At 45.7% G+C, this 12121-nt stretch overlaps 1 protein-coding gene across 2 annotated transcripts in view; it reads left to right on the top strand.

The window, feature by feature from the left end:
* The window catches only part of ATRN (attractin), a 205044-nt gene that overhangs the window by 80596 nt on the left and 112327 nt on the right, over window positions 1-12121 (top strand). For both annotated transcript variants that reach the window (XM_088450887.1, XM_088450888.1), the window contains exons 19-22: window positions 837-974; window positions 3346-3439; window positions 6374-6426; window positions 9970-10064. In XM_088450887.1, coding sequence (XP_088307013.1) covers window positions 837-974; window positions 3346-3439; window positions 6374-6426; window positions 9970-10064 — 380 coding nt within the window. The remainder of the gene's footprint in view (window positions 1-836; window positions 975-3345; window positions 3440-6373; window positions 6427-9969; window positions 10065-12121) is intronic.

The following is a 12121-nucleotide window of genomic DNA, read 5'->3' as shown; positions in this document are numbered from 1 at the left end:
ACTAATGGTTATTTCAGTTACTGTTACCTTCCTGTTAGTCTAGCCACTGACCTACCTCATTAAGAAAGCGCTTTGCCCACAGAACTGATGATCTCTGTATGTTTTTTTTTAAAATAATTTTCTTTGCACATTATTCTCTATAAACACTAGACTGGTATGTATGTAAATCCCAGAAGATCAGCAGTTTTTGAAATACTTACCCGGTCTAGCACCACAGTCTGTGTAACTTAGATCATATTTCTTCCCCATTGTGGTGTTTGTTCTAACCAACAACTGGACCTCTTGACCATGTCTGCATGCTTGACTCATTAGATATGTACATTAAACCAGCAGACTCAATAAAGTGGCTGCTGGGATTATGTTGATTTTTTTTTTTTTTTTTTTTTTTTTAGTAGTTTTCTTTTTTTGGTTTGTTAATAAATATTATATGTACTTTTTACACAATATCTTAAGTTATTGATCCCCATGAATTACTTTTCTAAAGTAAGCGGCATTCTGCTTTTAATTACCCCCCTTTACTAAAAGCAGTCTCTTCCCATCTTCCCAATAACGCTACTTTGGTGGGAATACACATCCTTGCTGTAATTTTAGGTACAACACACTGTAAATCACAGGAGATCCCCTGAATACACAAGGTATAAAGTGTTGTGAATTAATGTAAAATGGGTGTTAAAAAAAATAAACAAAAAACAAAGCAAACCATAAAATACTTGGTGTTTGCTGGCATTGAAGACGCTAGTGTCTGTGGAATACATGGAAACGCTGTCTTTATGAATATACTTTGTTTGCACAGTGTCTTCTTTTTATGCCGTTGTCATTGGTTGTTGTGTTTGTAGCCTGCCAGTGTAACGGACACAGCAAGTGTATCAACGAAAGCGTATGTGAGAAGTGTGAGAACCTGACCTCCGGAAAGAACTGCGACACCTGCATCTCCGGCTTCTACGGCGACCCGACCAATGGGGGATCGTGTCAGCGTAAGTAGTTACATCTCCTGACACTCTGTATCCAGCGGTGACTGTTGCATTCTCATGTGTATCCTGGATCCTGTGACTTTACAAATCTATATAATAAGGTGACCGCTGAATAACATTAGGTTATCGCATTGGTGTCCGACCTTGCAAGCATGGCGCACGCACATGCTGCTCGCAGTTGTTACCCGCCGGGCGTGCCACCCGTACATCAAACCTCACAGGCAGTGTTGGTGCAAGTAACAGCAAAAGGGTGGACTCCAGCACTCAGATTATCAGCTATAAGATGTGAAAAACTACATGGTGGTAAGTAACTCGGAGATCTCCGTTGCATTTATTTGCAAAAATATGGCTGAGCTTCCAGGCCACTTCACAGCGTCTCTGTTTACTGGAGGTCCCTAATACTTAGTCAAAGTGAGGGGCGCGGTACCCCAAAAAAGTCTGTGATTGTCCGGCACGTGTTGGTGCACGTCACTGGCTAAAAATGCTCTGCTAGTGACTGGACAGAAGCAGAGCGGCATCTGAAGACTATGGGGATTGTCGGTAAAGGTAAGTGGAGGAGGAACTGCCACAGGGAAAGGGAGGGGGGAACAAACAGACCGTTCCGGGGACAGCCGCTAGTATAATGACCGTTCTCTCCATCAATGCTTATATCCAGTGTGAGCAACTCTGGTAATGAGTATTAGGCCTCATCGGCTTTACAGCCACTTGTATAGGAGGACTCCCATCTACAGGACACTCGTGTGGCCTGATACCTGCTTTACTTTGAAGGTCCCTGTGTAACTGTTACATAGATAAGGAGCAGTATATATTTTTGGTTATCCCTTTCTAAGCTCCATGTCGGACAAGTTTGTTTTGTATCCGTCTGTCCCAGGAAGCAGATTGCGTGAACTGGCTGTCTGGGAAGATAGAGAACTTGACATTTAAACCAGTGGTTTCCAAACTTTCTCAGTTTGAAGGAACCATTGTGGTCTCCATAATTTTTCAGGGCACCCCCATAGCCCAAATAATTACTGAGCAGTTCTGTATTTTATAGATAGTTGGGTCAAAATGACGTACAGTTGTAGCCACCTGCATTGTTGCCGTGCATGGGCAAGTATCGTGTGGTTCTAGGCGAGCTTCGATTAGACGCGGCATGCGTTCACCGCATTGAAGTCTATGCCATAGATGCGGGCCCACTAGTCGCGCCATCCATCCCGGGATGCGATGAGCGTGGCTACATCTATAATAAGTTACGTAAAAAAAACTGCTATTCTTACCCGTTGCTCTTTGCCCCCTCTGCCTGTCTCTCGCTTTGCCCCCTCTGCCTGTCTCTCGCTTTGCCCCCTCTGCCTGTCTCTCGCTTTGCCCCCTCTGCCTGTCTCTCGCTTTGCCCCCTCTGCCTGTCTCTCGCTTTGCCCCCCCTCTGCCTGTCTCTCGCTTTGCCCCCCCTCTGCCTGTCTCTCGCTTTGCCCCCCCTCTGCCTGTCTCTCGCTTTGCCCCCCCTCTGCCTGTCTCTCGCTTTGCCCCCCCTCTGCCTGTCTCTCGCTTTGCCCCCCCTCTGCCTGTCTCTCGCTTTGCCCCCCCTCTGCCTGTCTCTCGCTTTGCCCCCCCTCTGCCTGTCTCTCGCTTTGCCCCCCCTCTGCCTGACTCTCGCTTTGCCCCCCCTCTGCCTGACTCTCGCTTTGCCCCCCCTCTGCCTGTCTCTCGCTTTGCCCCTCTCCATGTCCCTCCTTTACCATTTAGTTGTGATCGTCAGCGAAGTTCTGCAGTACCGCTCCTAAGATCAGACCCTTTCTCTCTGATCTCCCCCCAGCGTATGGCGTTGCAAGACCCCATTCAGTAACACGGAGCCTCAGGATTCGCTGCCCGTTGCGTCACAGTGCAAGCTCCCCACCCGTTCAAAAAAAAATTTATACGCTGGCCTGTCTGGGAACCACTGCATTAAACGTATGACTACCATCATCCTGTTCCTTTTCCACCTTCAGCTTACCTTGTTGGGAATGGCGGCTGTCTAGATTCCGGCGTCGAGATTCAGAGAGGTGTCGGTATTTCGACGCCTATCTTAAGTCCCGTGTCAGGCTTGGAACGTCGGGATTTAGACTGACAGCATCCAGTCCGCCCCGTTCTTTTTGAGGTCCGGTTCTGTTTGCTTCTGTCTCTGTAATGGAAATATTTTGAATTATCCCACATGCCCTGTAACCCATAGCAGCCAATCGTATAATGACTTTCTTTAGTCGTGCTTTCTGGACTGATCAAAACGAGCATCTGATTGGTTGCTGTTAGTTACGTCTGTGATTTGGGATCTGTGACGTACGCCATGGCAGCATTGTTTGGAAACAGCGCCTGGTGTTTATCTGTTGTTATTACTATGATGTTGACTTTTCTTTTCAAACAGCCTGCAAATGTAACGGCCACGCGTCCATGTGCAACACCAACAGCGGCAAGTGCTTCTGTACCACGAAAGGGATCAAAGGCGAAGAGTGTCAGCTGTGAGTCTCAGATCGTTCCTTATTTATATTGTACTAACATATTATGCAGCGCTGTACATTGGAGGGGTGAGCCTTCAGCCTGCGGGACGACACAGAGGGTAGCTGAATAACAATTGTATCTGGTGGTGGGTATAGTACAGGCAGTTTCTGTGAGACGGCCATCAATTATAAAGCCGCCATTTAGCGACTGGCATCTCCGCGCAGCTATCGGTGGCGGATTCCGCATGGGTTGGCGAGAGGCGTTGGGCACATGAAACACAAACCAGTCATTATAGAGGTCCTAAGACAGCAGCCGGAAGCTATAATCACCTTCCTCTGCTGGTTCTGCCACCGATACATAGCTGACAGCCGCGATAGTGTGCACTACATCACCAGCTTTTATATATGGCTTACTGATTATAGAACGGATACTATAGGGAGCAATCATTGGGGTCCAAATTACTGATCCATTGCTTTTGTGGAGCTTTCCTTAGAGCACAGCAAGCATAGGGCCTGATTCAGAGCCGGACGCTATTTGCGCTCGCTCGTTCAGATAAAGGGGCCGGATATTTAAATTGAGCCCTCGCTCTTTGCGGTCTGTTGACGCCTCTGTCTGAGCGAGCGAACGAAACATGCGCTCGCTATTTTGTAAAGACGCCCCCTGGCCGTTCGCATCCTACGCTATTTATTAGATTAATCGAGTACATCATAAGGCGTATGAACTGCTCGCAGTGCTTGTGGTTGGATTTTCCTACCGCAATCATGCGAACAGTTCAGGCTAAGAAACAACCAAGTGACGTGGTCGATGACGCTGCTTTGTTAATTATGCACACCCTTAAAAAAAGTTTTGACCGCTTGGCACGCCTGCGTTCGGATCTCCACTCCCCGTTTTCAAACACCTTCCCCTGTTACCACCCACAAACGCCTCATCCTGTCACTCAAATTAGCAGGCACTCGCTGTTTTGCGAGCACTCGATTTCCAACCGCAATGACTGGTTGGCGCATGCGCATTACGACCCATACGCACGCGCAGTTGTGCGAACATCGCTCGAAGCGAACAAGCGGCCACTTACGAGCGGCTCTGAATCAGGCCCATAGTCCTCAGTTTCCCCACAAATTATTTGGAAAGGTGCATACACACACGATTTTTTGAACGATTATCGTTAACGATATCGTTCAGTCGTTGAAAAAAATCACTCACTGTATTTAGTTAAAACAATCAACGATTATCGTTCATGCGCGTTTCACGTTTGTAGTTCAGTCAGACTGACCAACTCAACGATTTTCAGTAAGGGAATATGCAAAAATCGTTTGTAGTTTACTAAAGTCGTTCATTTACTAAATGTAATGAACGATTTTTTTGAACGATTTTCGTTCATTTTTCCCTTGAAAAAATGAACGAAAATCGTTTACTAAAATCGTTTATTTACTAAATCGTTGTGTGTGTGCACCTTAAGTGTCGTCCTACTACTTTTTTTTCAGTATGTTTTGGTCACTAGAGGGCAGTCTTCTATTGTTTTGAATTGGGTAACCTAAAAACATTTTAGCATTTAGGGCTCTATTTAATAAGGTGCATACACACACACAACGATTTTGTAAAAATTGTTCACTTTCTGAGTTAAAACAATGAACGATTATCGTTCATGCGCGTTAACGTTTGTAGTTCAGTCAGACTGACCAACTCAACGATTTTCAGTAAGGGAATATGCAAAAATCGTTTGTAGTTCAAAAAATCGTTCATTACACTTTAAAAAAATCTGACAGATCATCTGACAGAAAATCGTTCAGAAAATCGTTGGTAACAAAATCGTTGTGTGTGTGTATGCAGCTATAACATTATTTTTACTAAAATAAAGTGAAAAATGGTGTTTCCCACACATTATTGTCGTTTCACCTAAATGTACTAAAGGGCAATTGGAGTAGACTTCGTAAATGCGAATCCGCGATGCAAGTTCAGTTGTAAATATCGCCCTACAATCTGCATTCTAACGTAGAAGAAATACATCCTAAGCGTAATGCATATAGGGCCTTATTCTGTGTGGTATGTAATGCAAACTCGTCTTCTGCCGGCCGCTGCTCATAAATGGCAAACAGGGCGCCAATGTTACTATGCACACATTCTCATCGTGCGTAGGTACGATAGAAATGCACGATATGAACAATAACTATCGACCTATATCGATCGTTATTATTCAGATCGTTCATTTTTTTGGTGCCCAACGACCAGCGATGCGCGGGCACCTGTGGTTGATAACGATATCGACCATTGCCCGTGCATGCAGGCCAACCTGGTCGATATTGACCAGGTTACATAGGGGCCTGCGATCGTTGATCGCGGGTTGCTGGCCCGTTGGTGGTGTGCTGAATGAACGTTAATGATCATCCAGCACATCGGGAAGGTGCAGGGCGATCAGTCAGCGATATCGTCCTCGCTGACTGATCGTACCGTGTGTACGCACCATAATGCAGACGTAACTATGCAGTGGCACTTTGACGCCCTCTGCAATGCACGACAGCGGCGTGTCATCATTATTATTAAAGGCGCTTGGCACTTACCCCCATGCTAGGTGTGGGGGATCCGGCTGAATTTGGCGTCCAGGAACAGTGAGGAACTACGGCTGCACGCTTCCGATACATCCATGAGACCGTTCTCTTGTGTGCATTCAAAATACTGCCATCCAGTTACCATCAAAATCCGCCCGTTTAACGGCCGCAGATGAAACGCCTGAGATGCGCGCGGCTCTGAATTATACGTACGTTTGCAAAGGTGCGTGCGCAGCACAGGACACGTGCGCAGTAAATTATCGCTAGATGCTGGTGCATTCGTAGTTTCGGGTAATTAGGAATAAGGCCCATAATACGCAACTGTTTGCTATGTGTTGCGATGTATTTTTATATAAGCCTGGACTTTGTGCTTTTTATTGACGCTTCACTTTTTTTCATTATACTTTCCAGGTGTGAAGTGGAAAACCGATATCAGGGAAACCCTCTGAAAGGAACCTGCTACTGTGAGTGCAGCGCTATGTAAAACGTCACGTGTTCCTCTGCCGTTCTAGAGAGGTTTAGTGTTCAGTACATGGTGGTCACCAGATCTCAGTCATAGCTTGTGTACCTAGCTGTGACCATATGCTGTACTGAGAGATGGATAGCCGTACATTCCTGGCTCCTATGGACATGTGGCCTATGGGTGTTATCATTGTCACTGCCGTGTATGATTCAAACTACAGCCATGGCCAAAAGTTTTGAGAATGCCACAAGTTTTGGTTTTCACAAAGTAAGCTGTTTCAGTGTTTTTAGACCTTTTTGTCAGATGTTACTATGGTATACTGAAGTAACATTACAGCATTACATAAGTGTCAGATGTTACTATGGTATACTGAGGTAACATTACAGCATTACATAAATGTCAGATGTTACTATGGCATACTGAGGTAACATTACAGCATTACATAAATGTCAGATGTTACTATGGCATACTGAGGTAACATTACAGCATTTCATAAGTGTCAGATGTTACTATGGCATACTGAGGTAACATTACAGCATTACATAAGTGTCAGATGTTACTATGGTATACTGAAGTAACATTACAGCATTACATAAGTGTCAGATGTTACTATGGCATACTGAGGTAACATTACAGCATTTCATAAGTGTCAGAGGCTTTTATTGACAAATACATTAAGTTTATGCAAAGAGTCAATATTTTCAGTGTTGACCCTTCTTTTTCAAGACCTCTGCAATGCGCCCTGGCATGCTGTCACTCACCTTCTGGGCCATATACAGACTGATGGCCGCCCATTCTTGCCTAATCAATGCTTGGAGTTTATCAGAATTTGTGGGTTTTTGTTTGTACACCCACCTCTTGAGGATTGTTCACAAGTTCTCAATGGGGTTAAGGTCTGGGGAGTTTCCTGGCCATGGACCCAAAATTTCGATGTTTTGTTCCCCGAGCCACTTGGTTATCACTTTTGCCTTATGGCAAGGTGCGCCATCATGCTGGAAAAGGCATTGTTCATCACCAAACTGTTCTTGATGGTTGGGAGACGTTGCTCTTGGAGGATGTTTTGGTACCATTCTTTATTCATGGCTGTGTTCTTAGGCAAAATTGTGAGTGAGCCCACTCCCTTGGCTGAGAAGCAACCCCACACATGAATGGTCTCAGGATGCTTTACTGTTGGCATGACACAGGACTGATGGTAGCTCCCACCTTTCCTTCTCCGGACAAGCGTTTTTCCCGGTGCTCCAAACTATCTGAAAGGGGATTCATCAGAGAAAATAACTTTACCCCAGTCCTCAGCAGTCCAATCTCTGTACCTTTTGCAGAATATCAGTCTGTCCCTGATGTTTTTCCTGGAGAGAAGTGGCTTCTTTGCTGCCCTTCTTGACACCAGGCCATCCTCCAAAAGTCTTCGCCTCACTGTGCGTGAAGATGCACTCACACCTGCCTGCTGCCATTCCTGAGCAAGCTCTGCACTGGTGGTGCCCCCCTCCCGCAGCTGAATCAACTTTAGGAGATTGTCCTGGCGCTTGCTGGACGTTCTTGGGTGCACTGTAGCCTTTTTCACAACTATTGAACCTCTCACCTTGAAGTTCTTGATGATCCGATAAATGGTTGATTTAGGTGCAATCTTACTAGCAGCAATATCCTTGGTAACCATGGTTAACAGAGGAAGAACAATGATTTCAAGCTCCACACTCCTTTTAAAGCTTCCAGTCTGTTCCAACTCAATCAGCATGACAGAGTGATCTCCAGCCTTGTCCTTGTCAAAACACACTCACCTGTGTTAAGGAGAGAATCCATGATGTCAGCTGGTCCTTTTGTGGCAGGGCTGAAATGCAGTGGAAATGTTGTTTTTGGGATTGAGTTCATTGTCATGGCAAAGAGGGACTTTGCAATCAATTGCAATTCATCTGGTCACTCTTCATGACATTCTGGATTATATGCAAATTGCCATCATAAAACCTGAAGCAGCAGACTTGGTGAAAACCAATACTTGTGTCATTCTCAAAACATTTGGCTATGGCTGTAGTCATCCAAATGCAGGTGCAACAGTGACATCTGCAGGTTAGAAGAGGGCACTACAATACATGAAAAATGTAGACTGATGTAGAGGAAAGCATTGTAGTATTTATTTTCCATCCTCTTGGAGGACACTGGACCTGTGGTGCAGAGAGACTCCTAGAGCACTTTTGGTACTCACTTCTACATATGCCCACCCTGCAGTGAAGATGTTTTAGGGGTGTATTTATCAAAAAATATATGCGGGATATCTGGTGTTTTGGGAGGTAACTGCAAATATTAAACAACACCAGAATGTATGTACGGGGGACTGCAGCAGATATCTGAGATTGCAAAACCAGCCCCTTAATTGTAAAATATACCAAGCAAAGAAATCCTGAGCTTGGCCTGGTAGCTTATGCCTTCTGTATTCATTGCAGCCTACGGGCTTCATTCTGCAGTTTTTTCAGACAGATCCCTCCCGGTACTCCTTGCTCGCACATGTGGGGACTGATGATTTGGTCTAAAGGTGCCCATTCACTAGACGATTAAGTTGAGCGATTTAACGATAACTATATCGTTATCGTTTGTAAATCGTTCATTAATCGTTTGCAAATTGTTGTCTAAAACGACCAGCGATGCGCGCTCCTGCTAGCGTTTAGACATCGATCATCGGGCAAACATGCTGGACAACCTGACGATAACGTCAGGTTGAGCTTGTTTGCAGATGATTGATGAGCCTGCACTGAATGACTGCTCGTTCAGTGCAGGCTCATCAGACTGATAAACCACTGCACGGTTACAATGTCGTAATCGTCAGTCTTTTTCATGTCTGCTAGTGGATGGGCAACTTAACACACCTCCGGGACTGGCTCCTATCACGATAAGATTAACAATTAACAGGACTAATTTCCGATAATCTATTGCTCCTTACATCATATACACTCTATGTGGGGGCTTGTGTCTCTAATATAATAATACATATATATCACTCCTTACATCATGTATTACACTACTCTCTCTATATGTGTGAGCTTGTATCCATGATATAATGTTACATATATATCACTCCTTACATCATGTATTACACTACTCTCTCTATATGTGTGAGCTTGTATCCATGATATAATGTTACATATATATCACTCCTTACATCATGTATTACACTACTCTCTCTATATGTGTGAGCTTGTATCCATGATATAATGTTACATATATATCACTCCTTATATCATGTATTACACTACTCTATATGTGGGGGCTTGTGTCCCTGATATGTTATATAATGTTACATATATATCACTCCTTACATAATGTATTACACTAGGGGCTTGTGTCCCTGATATAATGATATCATGTTATATATATCACTCCTTACATCATGTATTATATATCGCTCTCCATATGGGGGGGGGTCTTGTGTGCCTATAATATCACAGTAATCCTTTAAGCAAGCATGATTGTTATTAAGGTCTGTATATGAATGTGTCCCATGTCTTGTGAACCCTACTGTGTGTCCTGTGCTGATATACAGTGTTCCCTTGTACAGACACGCTGCTGATAGATTACCAGTTCACCTTCAGCCTGTCCCAAGAGGACGATCGATACTACACAGCTATCAACTTTGTGGCCAATCCTGAGGAGGTGAGTTACAGCGGTGTCTATATGTGCACATTACAGGTCTCCCCCAGCCCCCCACCTATGACTGGGTGCCGGGGGAGAGCGTGTGTTACACTCTGGGTGTTGCCGTGCAATGTGGATATGCCAGTGGGTGGTGGTGGTGGGGGGTCGGTTACAGTGCCAGTATATGAGCTCTGGTGTGTGTGTGTGTGTGTGTGGTGGTGCAGTGTGACCATGTACACACTGGGGTGTGGGTGCATGAAGTGCAGGGATGTACATTCTGTGGTGCGTGGGGGTACACTGTACTGTAGTTAATTGTGTTAGTAACTTTTTATGTGTGACAGATGATTAGTTTTCCTCATTGTGACCGGAGCTGTTGCTCGGCTTGTCTGGTCCTGTTTGAGCATAATGGCACTGCTTTTGTGACCACATGCATACAGATGTGTAGCTTCTAGATTAATGATCACTATAGTATCCGTCCTGATCTTTCCTCATGGTGTTCCTGACCAGCCTACCAATATACCCTTTATTCTCCACGGTTTGATTACATGTTTGGGGGCAATACAGAGATTTAATTTTTCTCCTTCATCCACTAGGGGACACTGGAGTCTCATTACAGTGGGGGGTATAGATGTGTGCTAACCGGGAGCTGGCACTTTTAAGAATTTAGAAGTGAGAGTAGCTCCTCCCCATCTATACCCCCCTCCAAGCCCAGTCTTAGTAATGTGCCCAAGGGAGCTGGTCATACTTTTGACTTCTCCTCAGGACATATTTTAATTTTAAGAAAAAGAAGATGCCGATTACAAGCTTTGAGGAGATGACAGGCAGCTGACTGCCCCCTGCCTGTCTGCGACGATGGAGCTGCCGGGGGGATCCTATCGCAGCTGCTTGCAGCTCACGCTGGGGTCCTCGGGTATGGAGACCACTGTTTCCGGGGTAGGACGCGCTGCACGTCGCGGTCCCCCAATTAGCCTCACTGCCACCGGCAGCCTCGGCAGAGTTGTGAATATAATCCTGGCCTCCCGATTAGCGGGGTGGCCAGGAACAGAAAGTGCAGTGTTAACTAGGCAGCGGCAGTCCATAGCCGTTGTCTGTAACAACGAGCGCCATAGTGGGGGGGGCGGAGCCTATAACTAACATCTGCTCCTTGCTCCCAGCCGCTTCTCATGGAGCTAACAGCCGGCGGCCATTACATACTGACGCTGCTGCAGTTTAGACTATCCAGTCTTCTTTTGGGGGCCCCGCATACCGCTGCGTGCAGCGAGCATTAATCACGCAGAACAGCAAGGGAGTGTATCTGGTTCCCCGTCTAAGGGGTTTTTCCAGGTTAACATTCCCAGTATTGCAGGACTGTTCCTATTAAGGAGCAGCCAGTACAAACACACAGTGCACTCTATGTGAAATCCTGTGCTCAGATAACACTAGCAGTAGCTAGTCATGCGGACAGGCGCGCAGTTTTGGCGCCGTAGCGGAGGCGGAGCCTAGCTCCGGAGGCTAATTCAAGCAGCTATCGGTGCTTCCCTCAGGACTGCAGGTGGCCATAATTAAAGTCTGCTACATGTACTAAGCCTGTGCTGGTACCAGGCTTTTCTTCTGCAATGTCGCTACAGTTGCGTGTCATTTTCATGGCTGATTGCCTAACCGGATACTGTTAGTAGCCAGTGGGGGTTGGGCGGGGCAGGGGAGTAATAGAGCAGGCTTACTTACATGCCTAGCGTTCTCTAGCACTGCTAGGAGCGCTATTGGAAGGGCAGCAGAGACGGTGTAATGGTTAGCATTACTGCCTCACAGCACTGAGGTCATGGGTTCGATTCCCACTATGACCCTAACTGTGTAGAGTTTGTATATTCTCCCTGTGCTTGCGTGGGCTTCATTTTTTGACCTTGTATCACTACACTTTACTGTTGTTTATGTGGGGTCTGTATGTATCATGACTAATAGGAACGCTATGGTGTCCTTAAAGTCACAAAGAACCCTAACTGTAAAACAGGGGCAGTGATGTCAGATTCGCCGTCTTGTACGACGCGGGTTATAACGGCTCCAATTTTGGGGTCCTCGGGTTCTGTACCCGGCATCTCCAC

The sequence above is a fragment of the Taudactylus pleione genome, unplaced genomic scaffold, assembly GCF_031769625.1.
Source record: "Taudactylus pleione unplaced genomic scaffold, aTauple2 ptg000533l, whole genome shotgun sequence".
Lineage (NCBI taxonomy): Eukaryota > Metazoa > Chordata > Amphibia > Anura > Myobatrachidae > Taudactylus > Taudactylus pleione.
This window is presented reverse-complemented; position numbering and strand designations above follow the sequence as displayed.